Source organism: Lepidochelys kempii, chromosome 1 (assembly GCF_965140285.1).
Source record: "Lepidochelys kempii isolate rLepKem1 chromosome 1, rLepKem1.hap1, whole genome shotgun sequence".
Classification (NCBI taxonomy): Eukaryota; Metazoa; Chordata; order Testudines; family Cheloniidae; genus Lepidochelys; species Lepidochelys kempii.
In genome coordinates, this window is record NC_136380.1 from 119,344,350 (window position 1) to 119,364,917 (window position 20,568).

General features: G+C 42.5%; 1 protein-coding gene across 3 annotated transcripts in view; it reads left to right on the forward strand.

Moving 5' to 3' along the window:
* AFF3 (ALF transcription elongation factor 3) overlaps window positions 1-20,568 on the forward strand; it is a 469,491-nt gene that overhangs the window by 54,580 nt on the left and 394,343 nt on the right. For all 3 annotated transcript variants that reach the window (XM_073352102.2, XM_073352110.2, XM_073352138.2), the window contains exons 2-3: window positions 8,855-8,975; window positions 19,725-20,528. In XM_073352102.2, the coding sequence (XP_073208203.1) occupies window positions 8,855-8,975; window positions 19,725-20,528 (925 nt within the window). The remainder of the gene's footprint in view (window positions 1-8,854; window positions 8,976-19,724; window positions 20,529-20,568) is intronic.

Consider the following 20,568-nt stretch of genomic DNA (forward strand, 5'->3'; position numbering starts at 1 on the left):
GGATGCAATTTAGGTAGCTCTGGAAACATGGCTCCTAGTTTTAGCCCTCGAATTTTCAGGAAGGTAATTAAAGCACCTTCAAGCTGGCACCTGCCACTGAATGGATGGCTGGTACTACAAGACTCTTCATATTCATGTTTGTATGGTAGTGTTTCATGGTTAATACAAATCATAAACAGGCTATAAAAGATGAAGCATCAGTGAATCCTGTCTTTAAAATTGCTCAGAGCTAAAGTTTTAAAACTGATACTGCAAAGTGAAAAGTGAAATTTAATCAGACATTTTTTGTAAAGAAAAAGTAATTTATTAGATATAAGATGAAAAGCTGTGAGAGTAAACATCAATCTCGTCTTAGACACATGTCATTGATTTGATGTTTTCTCTGTGCTGCTGCCTGGAGGTAAACTCTTTGAAATAGCAAAGTAGGTGCTTTATCTGTCTGTGGATAGGAGCACAGCTTGCTAAGTTACTGCTTTTTTGAGACCCTGTTATATCTTTATATTCAATCAAAGAGAAAACAGTAAATCAGAGTAATTGCTTTACCCCACGGCATTTCTATTTGTAAATGGAAAATATACTGTAAAAATCTTCAAATTAACTTCTGCTGTTTAAACCAGATGAAAAGTCTAAAAAAACCACTTGCAGCCCAGTATAGCATTTTATTGATCATGTTACTGGTTCATTAATGTCTGACTCTTTGTTCTAATTGAACCAATGGTTTACATTTCATTAGGGAAAGCATGTAACTCTCAGAAATGTAGAACTGTCATCTCTAAGAGCTTCTACTAGCAACAGGGTTTTGAAATTATTATTTTTATGCAGGTGAAAATGGAACTGATACCAGTAAATTGGCCAGCAAAGAATATGGACATAACCAATGAAATGGAAAGCAAAACAAACATGAAATGGTAGCACCGTAATGCTACATAGCAATTTAACAAGCAAAGTACACAGTGCTGTAATAATTAAATTGTCAGTATTAAAATGTTTTCTAAAAATATCTTGTGCTGTTTCCTGTACATTGTTTCTGGATGGCTAGTCTTTCTGTGGTTTAAAATACTATGGGACTACAGTAAGGATACCATTGTTAAAGTTATAAAACATTTTCCATTTTAACCTCAGTTTTTACAACCACTATCCTATATCGGGGCTAGATTGATTCTCCGCTGCATTATACCAGTTTTACCCAGGAGCTACTCAATTAAGTTACTCTGGCAAAAACTGGTGTAATGCAGTGGAGAATTAGACCATAAAATATTAAGAAAAACTTTTTTCAGCCTGAAATTTTGTGTAGTAAGTCATAGGTCTGTTGAGAATTTTTGGAGAAACTTTGAGGATAGTTGAATAAACCATTTGTAAGTTATGAGTCTTTGAAATATTATTTGTTTTTCACATTTTTAAAATAGTTCTAACTTTAACTGCTCATAATTCAAAAGTGGCTTAGGCTAAATACTTTTTACATATTTATCGTCGCTTGTACGTAGGTCTAGCTTTACTGTTTGGAATTCATAAATCTTTAGTTATTTAAGTTTTGTTTTTGTAGGGTTTTTTCCTGTGAACATTATAGGTTCTTTATGCTACCATGCAGTATTTAGGAACTTAACATGTAAACCCACAGACATTGTAATTTCCATGATCTTGAAAGTAGGCATTGCAGTCTATGGTGCTTCCCTGTGGAGATTATAAATTCTGACGTGAGAAGGAAAAGAGGAAGTCTGGGTGCACTTGAACAACTAGTGGAAAGGAGGATCTAATCCCCAAAAGGGTGTCTAGATGATCATCAGTAAAGGTACAATAGGAGTCCCTATGGACTTTATATGCTCCAGTTTGAGATGTAAAATTAGCTATGTATTTGCCACCTTAAGAAACTGTTCCATATTAATGTAAAAATGGATTACGCTTTTGTTGTTCTATTTGGATTTGAGGTTGTAAAAGTTTTATATGTATAATATCGTGTACGACTGTGAACTATTAGGAGAAGAAACCTGAACAGATAATGTAGCCAAATAATAGTGTCATGACTGGGCATGGGTGGCCTGACCTCGTGGTGAGAGCAGGAATCAGACTGGGTCAGATACCAGGAGGTCATAGTCCAAGACAGGCCAGAGGGCAAAACCCAGACTCAGATGTCAGGCAGGGTGAGGTTACTAGGAGATGAGGAGGAGCAGGTTGCAGGGTCTGCAGTCCTAATCTGCATGGACAACTTCCTGTTCCTGTGCTTGGGTTAAATAGAAGCTGGGGACCAATCGGGATCCCCTAATGTTCCACCAATCAGATTCCAGGACTGGAGTTCTCTGTCAGAGTTCAGCTGCTGTTCTGGCAGCAGGTCACTGGGTGGCAGGTTGGAATTGCCTAGCTTGTAGGGGCCCTGTAGACTACTGTTCAAGACTCATGGTTCCTGATAAATAAATACACTTTCCAGATAAAATACAAATAAGGTTACAATATTAGATCTGCTAAGAACTGTTTTAGCACATATGTGGTTTTTTTTTAAATTAAAATGTCTTGAAATCCAAGAAATACTAACCTAAATCTCTAGAATCAATAAAAACAAACATTGAAAGCCCTGGCTGGGATGATTTAGTTGGGGATTGGTCCTGCTTTGAGCAGGGGGTTGGACTAGATGACCTCCTGAGGTACCTTCCAACCCTGATATTCTATGAAAGGTCTGGTAACTCAGCCAACCATAGTCAGGTCATTCTACATTCACTTGAGTGTGTTCTCTCACCTTGCAGGTAGGTCAGGCTGAGATAGGAAATGTTTTGTGTCTCCTTTCCCAAAGTTCCTTTACAGCAGGAGAAGGTCCCTTAAGGATGGACTGATACAAAGGCCAGGACCAGAATGCAAGAGAGATTTGTCTACTTCGATGTGCATCTTATATTCCTCCAAAATATCAGATGGTGTAAGGATGGAGGTCTGGTAGCAAAAGACTGATGTCTATTTTGGAGCTCTTATTGGTACTCTCTGGCAATTTTTATGGCCTCGAAGAGGTGAAGTCGTGCTGGTGATGACAAACAATATTTGGTATTAGCATGAAGTATCTCAGAAAAGGGGGTTGCTTTAATTTGTAGAAAGAGTCCTGTTCCTTTGGAGTGAATACCAACTTGATCATCTAAGACAGGGATTGCCAACCTGTGGCTCCAGAGCCACAAGGGGCTCTTCAGAGGTTAATATGCGGCTCCTTGCATAGGCGCCAACTCCAGGGCTGGAGCTACGGGCTCCAACTTTCCAATGTGCTACAGGGTACTCACTGCTCAACCCTTGGATCTGCCCCTGGCCCCACTCCACTTCTCCCCCCGAGGCCCCTGCCCCTTTCCTGAGTCTGCTGCACCCTTCCTCCTTCTTCCTCACACCCACCGAGCCTCCTGCACACCACAAAACAGCTGATCACAGCGGGCGGGAGGCGCAGGGATGGAGGGTTAGGTGCTGATTGGCAGTGCTGCTGGCAGGTGGGAGACACTGGGGGCGGGGGGGAGTGGGAGCTGATGCGGGGCTGCTGACGTGTTACTGTGGCTCGTTGGTAAATACTGGCTCCTTCTCAGGCGCAGGTTGGCCACCCCTGATCTAAGAACTTGTGATCTGATGAGGAAGGGAAATGTGTTGATAGATGTTCTCAGATGCCTCTCAAGTTGGAATTAGAGAATAGTCCTTTCAATGTGAGTTGTTCAACCTCCTGGGTGGGCTGGTTCTGGAATGGTTCACCCCAGAAGACAACAAGAAACTTCTGAGGTAGGGAAGTTGCAATGCTTAAAACCTCAGGCTTTTCAGGTGGATGTCTTCTCCATTGCCTGAGACCCTGTTACTATTTGGATGATTTGTGAGAGATTAAATTCAGTTTTTGGTGGGCAAGGTTTTTCAGATAAGGTTATGGCTACCCATTTAAGCCTTCTCATGAGTTGTCCGTATCTATAGAACTTGGGGAAAAAATGTTCCTTCTGGTGTCAGGACAAGCAAAAGACATCCCATGAGTGCTCCTGTCAGTATTGTGAAGTTTTTTTTAGGAAGGCTTGGTGTTGCAAAGGGTTTTCTTTCAAATTCCTGGGAATCCAGGCATCTATCTTTAATTCTTTCCAGTTAGGGCACATGCTTCAATAGTACAATCCTGAAGAGAAGTTTCAATCTATCTATGCATCTTATAATGTCCACTGTACGTTGTCTAATGTCCATAGATGTTTATGTAAATCTTTTTATTTTTAATTATCAAGTTAATGTTTCATAGTCATAGTATTAGCTAGAGGAATCAGTGAACTAACCACTCTAATACAAGTCTCAATTCCTGATTTTCCTTAAAGACTGGGTTGTCCAGAAATGGTTGCTAGCCTTTATTCTGAAAAGTTTCCATGTAATTCCAGGAGATGATCCTTCTTAGTTTTGATCCTGTTTTCCTTCTTAGAGGGAGAAGTTTGGCATTCTCTAGATGTCTGAGCAGCAAAGTACCTGGGAACTCCATGGTTTAGACTGTTACACGGGAAATGTATATATTGGGGTGGGTGGGGGAACTGGAGAAGGGAAGAAAGCCATGTAAAGCCACTATAGCCATAGTAATGATGGTGTGCTAATAATCCATTGAGCATGAAATGGTATTACATAATTAACAGGTAAATTTTCCTCTTTTAGTATGTGCTTTGGCAGAGCTGAAATAAATCTAAATGTGTTTATAAAACAGATTGAAATACCTAGGATAATATAGAGATAAAGTGGGTGAGGTAGTATTTTTAGTGGACCAACTTCTGTTGGTGAGAGAGAGAGAGAGAAAAGCTTTCAAATTTGGTCCAGTAAAAGATATCTCACCCACCTTGTCTCTCTAATATCTTGGGACTGACAGTGTTACAATGACACTGCATAGGATAATATAAGCATTATATAAATGCTACTTTCATTCATTCATATATAGATGTCAGTACTGCATACATTTGGATTGCAACTCATGTGCCAATTAATATCTTTTACACATGAATTCAGAATGTATACATTTTAAAAATAACCACTTACTGTCTATGAAAACCATTTAAACCTATCCTTTTAGTGTTTGACTTCAGTATATAATGTAGAATAAACCAATTTTAAAGTTTTGAGGATTGTCTGCTGTTTGGTTGTCCAGTTTTGCCTAACTGCCTAGGCATTTTGGCCTATACTCAAAAAGCTGCATCAGTATATTTTTGGGATGCATATGGGAAAAGTCTTGAAATGTTTAAGAATCTGTGCCATATGGCTCAGATATCAGGGAGATGAACATAGTATAAATGCCTAGATAGGTATATGTACATTTAAAAAAAAAATTACAAAGTGAGGAGCTTCGTCGCTGCCCTAAACACCAGAGGCATAATGGGAACATGATGATGATGAAAGTTTGTTTTTTTTAAAAAAGGAAACTCTTAGACTCATTTTTCGTTAACTAAAGTGTTTGCAATAAATAAAATTATAGCAGTTGGCCTATTGTCTTTGAAACAAAATAAATAAATACATTTGGTGACATACGTTCATGGAAATATGATTCTTGCAATGTTCTTGAAAATAAAGAGCAGTCTTACAAATACTAGAGATTTTGCCATCTGCCATTAACAAAGGAACATATTTTTCAACTTGCAGCTGTTTCTAAGGTACTGTTTATAAATGGCATATTAGTCATCATGATGTTGCTTTGTCATTTGCATAGTCATTCTATATTGTTGCAAGTTATGAATTCCACTGCTAAGTCAATATCTAATTCAGGATGTGTAGATGGGCATTCAAAGACCTAGAAACGATACATTTTTATTGACTTTTTTTGCATCAAATAAGGGGAGGAAAAAAAGACCCTCAGCTTTAGCAGTGAATGTCATATGGGTGATTTTTTTTAATCTGTGGGTGCCAGAGTGAAGACTCATGTCGTCATTTACTTTCTAGAAACTGGTTAGGGTATAACAGCCTCAAAAGGAGATGTCTGCCTGAACATCTGTCTACAGACTAGATGCCATATATAAAGCATTTCAAGGCCAGAGTTTCTAAATGGGAAGAAAGGTACCTCAAGGTGAAAATGTAAGGAGATTCCTACTACTCCAAGTTAACTTAGCAACCCTTATCAGGGACCACAGAGAATCCACTTTATATTACATGCAACAAACTACACTCAAGGTTGTCAAGTCAGGCTCTCAAAAATTAGGAGATGCCAGAATGAAGGTTGCCTGTGCAATCTTAATTTGGTCTCCTGGTGTGTCTGCATTATGATACAGACTGATGGTGGAGTTCTGCTGTGCATTCTGGGACATCCTTGGCCTGGACCTTGCTACCATCTGGGCCAAGTCCTTAGAGAGCAGAGTGCTTCCCTTGTTCTGCATGCAAGCTGTGTCCGCATGCCCAAAAGGGGGACCTCTATGACCTGAAGAATTGGCACCAGTGTCACTCCTCAACATGCACTATAAAGTCATACCGAAGGTCATCTCTCTGTGGCTGAAATCCGTGCTGGCAGACGTGATCCACTCATAGGCGCTGACTCTGTGGGTGCTCCGGGGCTGGAACACCCACCGGGAAAAATTGGTGGGTGCTCTGCACCCACCGACAGCTCCCCCCCCCGCCCCAGCTCACCTCTGCCTCCTCCCTGAGTGCGCCTTCCTCGCTTCTCCCCCTAGCTCCCAGTGCTTGCCACCACAAAACAACTGTTTCGTGGCAGCGGCAAGCGCTGGAGAGGGGAGGGGGGCGGAGGGGGAACATGGTGTGTTTGGGGAAGAGGCGGGGCTGGGGCAGGGATTTGGGGAAGGAATCCAATAGGGGCAGGGAGGGGGCGGAGTTGGGACGACATGGTCTCTTGTCCCTCTTCCAGGAGAAACCTTTGATCCACACTGTCAAATGCTATCTCCTGGGCACTCTGTGGGTATTCAGCTTTGGTCCCTGCTCTGTGGGGTTTCTTCGGGAGCTATAAGCTGCTGCAGAGTGTCTGGTGAAGCTCAACTGGGCTTTGACCAAACCTACCACCTTCGGTCGAGGGGTGCATCAGGGCTGCCTGCCCTCCAAACAACTGTATGCCCTCACCATTGACCCCTTCCTCTGTAAGAGAATGATGGAGCTGGTACTTCAAGAGCCGGACTTGTGGGTGGTCCCGTCTACATATACCAGTGACATGCTCCTCGTGGCCCAGGACCTGGGAGACCTAGTATGGGTGGCAACTTGCCAAGCCATCTGTTTGGCAGCCTCCTCCACTCTGGTCAACTGGGTCAACAGTTCAGCTCTGGGAAGACCTCGGCCCACCCATACCAGTACCATCAATAGGTGCACACCTTTAAACTTCTGCAACAAATGAGGTAGAGATCCTACAGCGAACTATCTGTCTTCAGTACACAACCTTGATTCATCTCCAGAGCAGGCTGGGAAATATAGTATGTGATCACGTAATTAAATACTGTACCACAGGCACCAGCTTCCTCCTTTCCCGGGGGTTGCTCAATCCCCACACAGTCCCAGGCTCAGGCCCCAATCCACCCCTTCCCCCAAGCTCCCACCATGCCTCTTCACACCCCCGCTCTGCCCCTCGCACCACTCCACCCCTTCCTCCTGCTAGAAGTCACTTATCAATTTACCACACTGGGTTATCTCAGACGTATGGTATAGTAACTTTAAAATGGACCATGGATTTTAATGTCCTTTAGACACTACTAAGAAATTATTTTAAAATACTGACAGTGTCTACATATCTTGGGTGTTTTAAGTACACTCATATCTTAAAATTAACAGCTTTGGGCATTTTAACAGTCTTCCCTGATGCATGTTAAGTCAAGTCACTTGGGTAAATGATTTAAAGTCCATTTTGCTTAACTGGGCAGCTAGTGAGACAGACGAGCTTTATTTTATTAATGGCCAATACACTTACATGACACTAATGTATTTTCCACTTTACAAAACTACATCACAAAAAAGAGGAAATCATTAGCTGGAAAAAGCAAAATATTAAGTCATCCTTTTAATCTAATAATTGTAAACACTTGTAAAACTGTTTAGGCATTTAGGTTTGTTTTGTGATGAGGATGAAACTTAAGAGACTGAAGTTTGCAAATCTATATATGTTGTTTGGAAGTGATATGGACACAGTGTTCCTCATGTCTTGGACCTCTTATATTAAAATAATATTTTAGAAATTTTTTTGATGTTTGTCTTTCAATACTGGGGCCTTTAGTTTATTTCCAAAAAGGACACAATTGGTTCATGCAGTGATACCATTTAATCCCCAGCCCCCTTCCCCCACCCTGACCCCATCATTCAAATATTCATTTTTTCATGCTCTGAAGTTGTGATGGTGTCAAATCAGTTCAAAGAAGGAATTGATTCAGCAGTAGTTTCATGACTTGACTGATTAGCAGAGATAAGAAGGAGCATAACTAGGAAAACCACTACAGCATGTAGTTTTAACTGCTCTTTGGGGAGCTAGTTAATGAAAGAATCACTACAGAAACACAGTTGTGTAAAAAAGGAGCATTCTCTTATAACACACTGAGGATATGTCATAAGTGGAAATATGTTCATAATTTCTATTTACTCTTAGCTGTAATTACCATGTGTCTTAAGAGAACTCTCAGTGCTCTGTCAAGGTTGCTTCGATCTTTTCTGCATCACATTTCAGGCAGAGAAGCTCAGTACAGGCTAGAGCTTGCCCCATGTGTTTTTTGTTTTTGGCTTCCTTAAGAATTTAATTATCTGTTTTCTGTGTGAGAAAGCACTGGCATACCCAGAGACCTGAGCTTCCACTGACTGATTAGATTGGCATTAATCTGATTCATGTTCTTGTTATCTTTGCCATCTGTCTGTGAACCACAGTTAATAGATTAACATTGGTTTATGTGTTGCCCTTTAATTTTTTTAAAATTCTCTCTTTCCTCTGACGCAGTGTCTATGAACCAGACAGAAATGTTCTGCGGAGGAAAGAATGGGAGAGGAGAAATCAGGAGGCACAGCAGGAAGATGGTTCATTTAATACCAGTTACTCCCTCTTCAGTGAACCGTACAAGGTAGATGTTTCCCAACTGTACTGCTTTTTATTTATTTATTTCTGGACAATAAAATGTAGGTTGTACAAGATGTTGGCTTCAGTAGTCTCTTACAAGTGTTGGCCTCACAAAACTTGCATATAAACATTTATGGTTCATTGAGAATCAGATACTTTTATATTGGTTTCTTACAAGATTCAGTAGTAACTAAGATGAAATAATCTAATACCTTGTGATTTGCATTGAATCTAGGAGGTTGCACTGAATCTGAGAGTAAAGGTGATGGTGCTTTACTTCTCAAGTATTTAGGAAAGTAACTGTGATAGAATGTGGTCAGGCTAACATAAGAACATCAGAATGGCCATACTGGGTCAGACGAATGGTTCATCTAGCCCAGTATTTTGTCCTCAACAGTGGCCAGTGCCAGATGCGATAATTGCCCTGTTCCGTTCATTCCCTCTGAAGCATGATCCATACCCTGTCATCCAGTCCCAGTATCTGGCAATGAGAGGCTTAGGGACACCCAGAGCATGAGGTTGCATCTTGGTTAATAGCCATTGATGGACCTATCCTCAAGGAACTTATCTAGTTCTTGTTTCAACCCCAGTAAAACGTGTGGCCTTCACAACATCCCCTGCTACAGGATGACTGTGTGTTGTGTGAAGAAAAATAAACATAAGGAAGTGCTAAGTCTGCTGTTTGTTAATTTTTTTGAGTGACCTCTGGTTCTTGTGTTATGTGAAGGGGAAAATAACACTTCCTTATTCACTTTCTCCACACCATTCATAGTTTCATAGACTGCCATCATATCCCCCCTTAGTTGTCTCCTTTCTAAACTGAACAGTACCAGTCTTTTTAATCTCTCCTTATCTGGAAGCTGTTCCATACCCCTACACATTTTTGTTGCCCTTCCAATTCTAATATGTCTTTTTTGAGATGTGGCAATCAGAATGGCACGCAATACTCAATGTGTGTGTGGGGGGATATCATGGATTTACCTAGTGGCATTATAATATTTTGTGTGTCACCTATCCCTTTCCTAATGGTTCCAAACATTGTGTTAGCTTTTTTGACTGCTGCTGCACATTGAGCAGATGTTTTCAAAGACTATCCACAATGAATCCAAGATTTCTGGACCCTATCATTTTGTATGTCTAATTGGGATGGTTTTCCAGTGTGCTTTATTTTACACTTACTGACATGTAATTTCATCTGCCAGTTTTGTTGTCCAGTCATATTTAGCTACACACTAAATACGTTTGTATCATGGGTACAATTTAGGTGCCTGTTGTTTAGCATGACAGTATATATAGTTTATTTTCTATTCGCTATGAATGACACAAACAAAATTGGTCTGAAAATACCATCTGCTAGGATTTTCATTCCTGTGGCCCCACCTTCCAAAAGGGGCAGACAGAATTCCCAAATGTCATTTAGAGTTTTGGTCCCTAAGGGATGGAGCACAAGCCAGTCCCACCACCAATGGTCACATGTTACCCTTTGAGCTTAAGCACTGCCTAACCTTTGAGGACTGGTAGTTACCTTCTTGAGCATGGTCAGTAAAAGAGCTCCCTGCAGAGGCTGTACCTCCCAATTGCTGCTCCAGCTCTTCTCTTTGGATGCTTCAAAGCACCGTAGGGTACCTTTTACTATGTCTCTGCCTTCCAGTCAGATCTAAGTTATTAAAATAGCTCTGCTCCATCTGCCTTGGAGTGGCCTACCAGTTGTACAGGTGTTAGATTTGCTGCAAATGTTGGCTTAAGCACTTAGAAAACATGGGAAACATCTTCAAGTCCTCCTCAAGGTACTGCAGAGAGACTACCACAAGTCCCTTATGAGATCAGCCTAGAGTGTTTTGAAGGGCAAACCCATGAGCACAAGTTACTCAATACCACTATGTGCTGAGACTTGGTGCAGGTGCTGCTGGGTTAGTGCAATGCATTTTCGTCCTGCTAAGCCCAGTCAGGTAGCTTCATCACCAAATGGGTTCTGTGCTGTTGCCCGAGAAGCACTGGATCCTTCACCTGCAAAGTCAAAGCTATGTACTTGAAGTTGGTGGTACTAAGATAATCTGTAGAGGTCTGAAGAAGAGGTTGAGCAGAAGCACTCAGAGAGAGGGTCTTATTCTTTCTGACCAGCTGCTGCTAAAACCTCCCTTCAGAAACCTTTGTAATGAGGCCTCCAGATTTTCCCCCTACCATCTCTATTTATCATCTCAGTCCCACGGTATGGAAATGGTGTTTCTGAATTATCAATGTGTTCTCAGGCCAAATCACTCTTAGTTTTGTGAGAGGCTGCCACAAAGTCTTCAATACTGACATCAGTGCAACCTTCTCACCCTGTGTCAGAAAGTGAGGGGAGCTCTCAGTACACTTGGAGTGCTTTTTACACTGGGGTTAGTGCCTGTACCCCAGGAGTTATTTCCCTCAGTCACTAAGCTCTGGCTTCAACACCAGCGTCTCCTACCCCCTGTATCTTTTGTACCATGGATTCTGATGCAGTCCCTGTCAGGGCTTCCTGAGGCACTTATGATGCTGTAGGCTACCCCATGCTCCTCCATCACCAGACAGTTCCTTCCATTTATACCCAGCTGGGGAGGGGAGTGGGGGGTGGGCTGAGGATCAGTTTGATGGTGATGACTACAGCTTGGATGCAGAAGAGCTGGAGGATTCTATAGATGCCAAGTATATTTCTGCTGTGGAGAAACATCAGGTTAACAGCTCTGCTGGTGTTCTCATAAATCTGCACGTGTAGTTACTGAGATGTTACAGGACCAGAATTTCCCTCTCCCATAGAGTGCTGTTGCCTTCCACCCTATTTTAGATGAGCTAGTGAAAAAGATGTGACAGGCACTTCTACATCTGGCTTTGTTGTGAAGAAAAAAATATATCCTCACCATGGAAACCACCACCTACGTCTCCCACCTTGAGTGTGAGGTCTTGGTGATGCCAACCATGGCTACAGGGAAAACCATCACTCTCACAGTATTGAACACCAAAGCTTCAGCACTTAAGATTCTGTGAATGTCAGATTTACACTGCTTGTGGCCTTTATCATGGCTTAATACCAGGAAGACGTTTTCTGCTCTGATTGAGTCTCTTCCACAGAACTAATGCCAGGAAGCTTGTGCACATAAAGCATAGACTGGCTGTGCAGCAGGTGTGGGCCACCTTCCATGCTAATGAATTGGTGATGAAAGCCACTGCCTCGGGGGAAGATGCCTGTAGCTCTGGCTGAAGGCATCTTGGTTGTACTAGGTTTCTATATTGGAGAGAAACTGACTGGGGAATAAGTGGAGTTCTCACTGCAGAAGGTAAAATGAAGGCCTCTGAACATTCTCAGGCCTGTATCTCATCGCTCAGGCCCCTTTGTGACACTTTCTCGGGATGTCCATAACTGTAAGTCACCGTGTTACCCCTTGCCTTAGCAAGAGAGAGATTTGTTGGTGGTAAGCTGGATGACAGCTTCCTGACACCCCAGTCTGTTAGCCATCCCAGGCAAACCGTTCAGCATTCTTCCAGCCCTTACTTTGCCTTCCAAGTAAACAATTGGTGTATCCCAGTTCTCCAACTCCCCAGAAGTGTTCCCCCTGTATTGTGCAGCCCACCACTGAACACTCAGTAATTATTAAGTCCACTGTCTCCAAATACTATAAACACCAGCTTACTTCAACAGAGAAGGAACAGTCTATTTAATATCACAGTACTGAGATGACATTATTGTAAAAGGAGAATAAGTTTATTAACAAAGAACAGAGATTCACATATTCAAGTGAATATTGAGTAGGAATAATGGCAACAGTGACATTGATTACATATAAAACAAAAGTATAACACATTTCTAAGAGACGGATCATAACTTTTAACATGCTTAAACCTATGGGCTTGTCTTCACTACAGGCTAAATTGGTGCTGCTGCGATCAGTGTAGCGGCATTGATTTAGCGAGTCTGGATAAGACATGTTAAGTTGATGGGAGAGTGCTCTCCCATCGACTTCTGTAATCCACTTCAACGAGAGATGGAAGCTATGTTGATGGGAGAGCATCTCCTGTCGACATAGCACGGTGTAGACACTGAAGTAAGTCGATGTAGTTAACATTGACTTTTGTTATATAGTTTAGTGCTGTTGTGAAGACAAGACCTATGTCTAAGTAAGTGTCCACTTAAAGCAACTTCTCAGCAGCACCAGCCCCCAGGACCAGGATCCAACTTTCATAGATGAAAAAAGTGCTGTCCTTTTTGCTCCCACAGTGATAGATAACTGTCCAGGGGTTCTTTTCCCCCTTCTTATAGTCCAGCAAACCTTTGAAACGGATCCTTTTGAAGTGTACCCCCAGATAAATTCATTCTTTCCTGATGCTTGTGCTCTGGTGTGCTGGTGCCATGCTGCTTTTTCACCCTCCTGTTAACTTGTTCTTCCTGTGTACCTCAAATGCAACTGAACTCCCATTATGTTTGGCATATCCTGCTTAATTTACATCAGGGATCTAGGCAGATGGGTAAATCAACATTCCTTTGTTTGGGTAATCCTTGTTTATCAACCTAGTTTGGTAACGTAGTTTAAACATATTTTTAGTACATACATGCGACTTCTGGAATAGCACCTGAACATTCCTCTCACAATGCTTATGATGACCAGTATGATATAAGCTCTCATATGATACCTCACACGACATTCTTTATGGATAAAATTCGATGATATCAATGTCTTAGGTGTAGTGAGTTTGTCAGACTTGATAGGAGATGCTGTTATATGACAGTGAACCCTTTACCAGTTGGCATCAAGGGGCCTTTAGGGTCACACCTTCCACAAGGGAATGAAGGGAAACGCTCCTCTTTGTAGGCCCAACTTTTACATTAACTCCAGGCTTCAAGGAAGTTTAATACCCCTCTGCACAGGGCACTTCGCCTTGATAACACCAGCAGAAGTCAAAGGGCCTCATTCTTGCCTTTCAGCAAGCAGTAGCTGACCTTGTCAAAAGCAGACTGGGAGCCTTTTATACTTGTTTGCTCCTGGTCATCTTAGATGTCTGTGCTCTGTGTCCTAAAATCAGATTTTCAGAAAGACTCTACAGCAGTGCTACTCAGACCTCTCTGGTTCAGGAGCCAAATAAGTGATCAACATTACCCAAAAGAGCCTAGTGAGACTTCATTGTTTCATTTACTATTTTTTAAAATATATTATTCTCACAGCAGAATGACTGACCAAGTATTCTACAACTGGTTAATAACATAGTAAAAGCATCCTGAATGGTTAATAACTTAGATTGGTTAATAGTTAAATTACTCAGTGTTTTAATATCATGTGCTGCAAAGAGCTGCAGGAGACACACTGAGGAGTTACTTGCAGCTCCCAAACCTCAGTCTGAGTATTACTGCCCTACAGACTGTTCCTTACCCCATTATACCTCTCAAGAATGCTCTCAGGCACCCTCTGATGATGAAGAGATGCTGCAGGAAGTCCAATCCCTTCTGGCCAAGAAAGAGGGAGAAGGGGTTTTATTCCAGATACTTCCTGGACAGAAGAGACTGCCTCATCAACAAAATCAGTAATTTTGCTAAAGGTTCTTTAAGAAGAATGTGATTGGCTATATCCTCTGGATCTTGCAGTTGTTTATACATATAGATACTTCCCAGGTATCAGAAGGTGTGAGATATGTTTTCACTAAATACTTGGTCTACTTACCCAGGTTGGGAGTGCATGTGTTCTCCTACCTAATAACTGGCTACTCAAGGACAGCAACCCTTTTGAGGGTGTCATAAAATCAGTCTGTACCATTAGAGTTCCTGTTAAAATACCCGACATTCCAACTTGTCCCTAGCAGACAATTAGAATACCCGAGAGCCCAGACAGATACAGCTTAGCTTGAACCTTTCCTGCCTCAGGATGGGATCCAAGACCTTACCACTCTGGCAGAGAAGATGAGGAAGAGCCAGCAGATGACAGCTTAGACCATACTAAGGATGTTGGATCTGATGGCTACAGCTGTACTTGTAGTTCCCATAGCACATTTGCAGATGAGATCTCTTCAGTGGCCCCCAAGAGCGCACATTCTCACATCACATTCAGATGAGAGAATACCACTAGCCTGGTGGCATCTAGAGACCATCTTCAATTAGCTATGGCAGGGGTCGGCAACCTTTCAGAAGTGGGGTGCCCAGTCTTCATTTATTCGCTCTAATTTAAGGTTTCACGTGCCAGTAATACATTGTAACATTTTTAGAAGGTCTGTTTCTATAAGTCTATAATATAGAACTAAACTATTGTGGTATGTAAAGTAAATAAGGTTTTAAAAATGTTTAAGAAGCTTCATTTAAAATTAAATTAAAATGCAGAGCCCCCTGGATCAATGGCCAGGACCCGAGCAGTGTGAGTGCCACTGAACATCAGCTTGGATGCTGCAGGTTGCCTACCCCTGAGCTATGGACATCCAAATTGCAGTGAGCACAAATGTGCCTAGCTTGTGACAGGGAGTCCATAGAGAGGGGCCCAAATGCTTGGAGGAAGTTGGTCTTTCCAGGAACAAAGGCTGCATAAAAATGTTCACACATAGGGATATGGACAGTTCCTCAGGCTTTAAGGCCTGGTATTCAAAAAGGTGGCCCTAGTTTGAGGAGAATCAGGCCACCACATTTTACATCAATAAGTAGGGAAGCACCATGTCATGGGATGACCTGCCTCTTTAAGGGCCAGGAGGCCAGGGCCTGGCCAACCTTGTTTAATTAGCCAGGCCCTACCACACCTGATCTGGGTGTAGGACTTAAAAAGGGAGGAAACCCAGCACTTAGGGGCTGGCTGTGGAGGAGAGTTGTTGAGCTGTGGCTGAAGAGCTGAGTCACTAGAGTGGTGCTAACTCGTGTGGTAGGTCCTGGAACAAAGGGCCAGTCTCCAGGGAGGAAGTCCTGGGGGCTATGTTCTGTAAGAGGAACTGGGATTTGAAGAGGAACCCAAGAGGGGCAAGAGGCTCAAGCGCTTAGATGAGTGAAAGACGTTTTGGAGTTCTCCTGAGCCCAGGCAGAAGTCATGGGACTTGCTACTCTTCCAAAAAAACCCACCGATGAGTGCAATTCTGTTTGACTTAGAAGGACTTTGCTGCTGAACTCGGAGCAGATGGGAGAAGGGACTTTGAAGAAGTTAGCTGGGAGAAGCCAGCTTGGGGCTTGTCCAGTTACAGCTAGACTTGGATACCCCAGAAGGGGGTTTGAACTTTTAAGTCACAAAAGACCCAGACAGAGGCTAACAACAGGAGAAGGTGACCAGCGGGGGAGCCCCATCAACCCCACACCCAGCACAAGAAAGCACCAGCTGGTGAATAGCTTCTGTGCACATGGGGCTTGCTCTGTAGTGGGATCCTATAACACTGCCTGAGTTGGTAAAACCTGCTTATGTTAAAGTGGCCCTGTCTCTCTAAACATTCCTTGACACCATACATGTAGCAGGGAAGTAGAACATACTCATAGGCAGACTGGATCAGTCTGTGACAGATCCTCACAAATGGTCTGTGAATCAAGGAATGGTGTATCAGCTCTTCCCTCCAGTGGGGAGTACCAGAGGTGGATCTCTTCAGTAGTCGTCTGACCAAGACACAGAGAAAAAGACTGCACTAGTGAGGTATCTGCTGGAGAAGAAGAGATCGAGTGAAGAAGTTACCTCCTCTGTTCCTTTCTGCTAGTACCTCTGCTAGCTAAGATCTTGGCAAAGTTTAGTCTAGAGAGTGATCTTACGAACCCCATACTGGCCCAGACAAGTATAGTTGTCAACTCTGTTGCAGATACCCGATTCCGTGAGGCTGGGAGTCTGGCCCGAGGGCACTCTCCTCTTTCCCAACCCAGGAACTCCCTCCTTGAGAAGATTTGCTCCTGACAGGATAGAGATGTTTAGTTATGCTGTTTCTGAACTGGTAGCTCCAGTCTTCCTAGCTTTTCAAAAACCATGGAGCAGGTGGACTTACAATTCCAGGTAGAAGAAGGTTGTGGCATGATACAAGCAGGCCCATGACAACCCCTTTACTACCTATGCTTGACTAGCTTCTTACTGCCTGAGTCTAATTTAAATCCCAACTAAGTTAAGAAACATCTGGCCTGTTGAGAACTAGTCAAAGTATTCTCTGTAGACCTGTATCTTCAGATTTATGTGGGGCTTTCAATTTTTTAAATCTCGTTAATAGCTCTCTTTATTATGGGATGTTAGTGTGGTCCTGACAAAGCTGATGAAAACTCCCTTTTAAGCTGCCAAATATCTGTGAGCTCAAATTCAGTGTGATAGTGACTTCTGCTTGTAGAGAGAGCGAGCTTCAGGCTCTCATGACTGTTGCATCTTATTCCAAGTTTTACAGTGTGATGCTTCAGACTCAGCTGAGATTACTCTTGCAGATGGTGACAAATTTCCACCATAGTCAGCCTCACAACTTGCCAATGTTCTTTCTACCCACGTGTACCCATGATACTCTTCTCCCTAGGCTCAAAAAGTTCTTGGCATTTTAACTGGAGTGGATTAAATCTTTAAAAAAGCCTCCCAACTTTTTTTTATTTTACTCCACTGGGCAATATTGTGACTAAGTGATCCATTTCAAAAATTGTAGTTGGATTGCATTTTGCATATCTATCACCTGGCTGCCCTGAAACTAGAAGGCTAGTGCAAGGCATGTTCAGCTTTAGGCAAAGCTGTCTGCACTGCTTGCCCTGGGGGGATGGTTCCCTTGCAAACATCGACAAGGCAGCTACATGGCCCTCATGCCACACTTCCCTAAGGCATTATTACTTGGATTCAGCTTCTAGGAGGAAATCCTGTTTCTGTGATGCAGATACTGTTTCTGAGTTAGGGGAGTACCAATTTTCCTTTCCCCTAGCATGTTTGGTTCTTTCAGTATATGACTAATTTAAACCAATTATATATGAAGTTTATAAAAAGTAAGCCAACTGCCGCTCTCCCCCCCTGGCCCCACCGGCCTCTCCATGGTTGGTATTGGCCTGATTACTGTTTCCTGTTGCAGATTTATTTACATTCTTTTTCTTTTTTACATTCTTTTTATGTTCTTCCCTTGAGCTGCTTCTCTCTCTCCAGGAGCATGAATCCTGAGGTTAAATCCTGGTCCTAGTGAAGTCAATGGGTGTTTTGCCATTGACTTCAGTGGGATCAGGATTTCACCATTGGTGGAGGAAAGGCAGAAAATTACTGACCTCTAATCCTGTTTCTGTAAAGGTAGCCTGACAGGATTCTCACTCAAACACCTGCTTCTCTGCAGAGTTTGGAAGAATCTGTGAGGTGGTCATGTTAATGTTTACACCTTTGTTTACAATTAACTTCGTGAGACAATAGTTTTCAATTATTTTTATTGATTGTCTTCTTTCTTTGGGGAGCTTTTGCCTCCTGCTTGAAGACAGTGGCTAAGCTCAGATGATAGCACATTCCACCCTTGGGAGGATGGAAAATGCAACTTGCTTGTATTCCATCTCTCTACCACTGCCAAAAAATGTTAAGAACTTCCTGGTTTTTTGCAAAAGAGCTAAGACTAGGGTGACCAGATGTCCTGATTTTATAGGGACAGTCTCAATTTTGGGGTCTTTGTCTTATATAGGTTCCTATTACCACTCTACCCCCGTCCCGATTTTTCACATTTGCTGTCTGGTCACCCTAGCTAAGACCCAGGAGTGAGAATTCTGTCAGAAATGATCTTTTCAGAGAAGTAGAATCACAAGTCAGTAATATTTTTCCCATGTCCCATTAGCTCACTTTGATGGGACCCTTGTAGATATTAGGGTCAGCTCAGAATATGCAGTAGGCTGACTGGTGAATTCAGTACTTTCTTAAGCTATTGTATTGCCTCCCTTTTCTGCTATGTGTACATTTCTGTAAAGAATGCATACTGGAGGAAATCAAGAATGTAGTATTTTCATTCATGGCTGAAACCTGACCCATGTCTTAAAGGGGAAGCTTGCTGTGGACTACAAGGATTTAGGGCCAGATGGGCCAGGGGATAGTCCAGAGCAGTAATGTATGTGCAGATGGTCAGGCAGCCAGTGGGTCAGTCCATATCAGAGGCTGTCTGGGGCCATGGTCAGAGTTCTTGAAGGGGTCAGTAGCCGGAAGACTCAATCCGAGGGGCCAGGTTAGTGGGTTGGGGAGGTGAGATTGGATGAGGCAATAAGGTAGGGTCAGGTGAAGCAGCAAGGCAAGGTAGACTGGGGAGTGGTCTGGGGTTCAGTCAGCTTTGTCTTCCTGTTCAGGCATTTATATAGTCCAGTTACTCAATGAAAGTGCTGCCTGTCCATCTAATCAGGGGACTGGGTGCTGTAGGCCTGTAGGGCTTCAGTACTAAGGCTGTTGGTCAGAGGCAGCACACCAGTGCATTGCTGTGGTGCAGTAGCTAAGGCTGCTGCCTAAGCACCTTGTAGGCCTCAATTCAGTACTTGGCTCCCAACAAAGGAAATGTCTTTATTATGACCAGATTTAATTCAAATAATTCTGCATAGCCACAATAATAAATTTTCTAGTTTCCAGGTAATATATTTTAACGACAGTGTGATACCAGTGGTAGATTTCTTTTTTATATACTCTGAGGCCCTTTACAGCTTTTCCAGTTCAGGGTAGATTTAAGATGTTGACAAGTGTCTTCAGAGACAATAAGGATTTTTGATCTCATTCCTCAACTGTGTTACTATATAAGGCAGTGCTGCTTCAGTAAGGAGTGAAGCATGAATGGTATTGTTTTCTTTTACTTTAATTGTTACAGAATGTTTGTTTGATTTTTGTTTTGTTTTGTTTTGCAGACTAACAAGGGAGATGAGCTCTCAAATCGTATCCAGAATACATTAGGTAACTATGATGAAATGAAGGACTTATTGACAGATCGATCCAACCAGAGTCATCTTGTTGGAGTTCCAAAACCTGGGATTCCACAGGCACCTGTGAACAAAACTGATGAACATTTCATTGCAGATTCAAGACCACAGCCTCAGCCTTCCATCTGCAGCACTTCATCATCCATACCAGCAGCTCTATCTGGTCAGCAAAGCAAGAGCCCCACAATGGGTTGGCAGAAAGCTGGGCAAAATGCTTCTGATGGCCAGCAGAGGGCAAGCAAGCATGGGCACAGATTGCTTGAGTCACACAATAGTGACTTCAAAATGGCTAACCAAAAAACTGGTCTGGAAAAGCTTAAACACTTTGCATCGAGTCCCACATCGTCATCTGTCAGTGCAGCACAACAAGGTACTTTAAGATCCGTGCTTGGAGACAGTGTCAGCAAAGCACAACAGCAGTCAAAACTAAATTGCAGTGTAGAAGTAGGCTCTCAGGCTCAAGAAAGGCCAGCAAAACACAGCAGTGGGCACTGTGTTCAGAACTTCCCTCCTTCACTAGCTTCAAAGCCTAATATAGTTCAACAGAAACCAACGGCTTATGTAAGACCAATGGATGGTCAAGATCAGGCTCCTGATGATTCTCCAAAGCTAAAGTTATCAGCAGAAGCTAACAAGCACTGTACATCATATAGGGGAGTACCTTCTAATAAGCCTGACCCAGCTATGGCCAAGACCAAGATGGCAATATTTAGCACTCCCAAGCAAGAAGAGGTAAGCATTTTTAAATATTTCATGACATTGCCAAATAAAC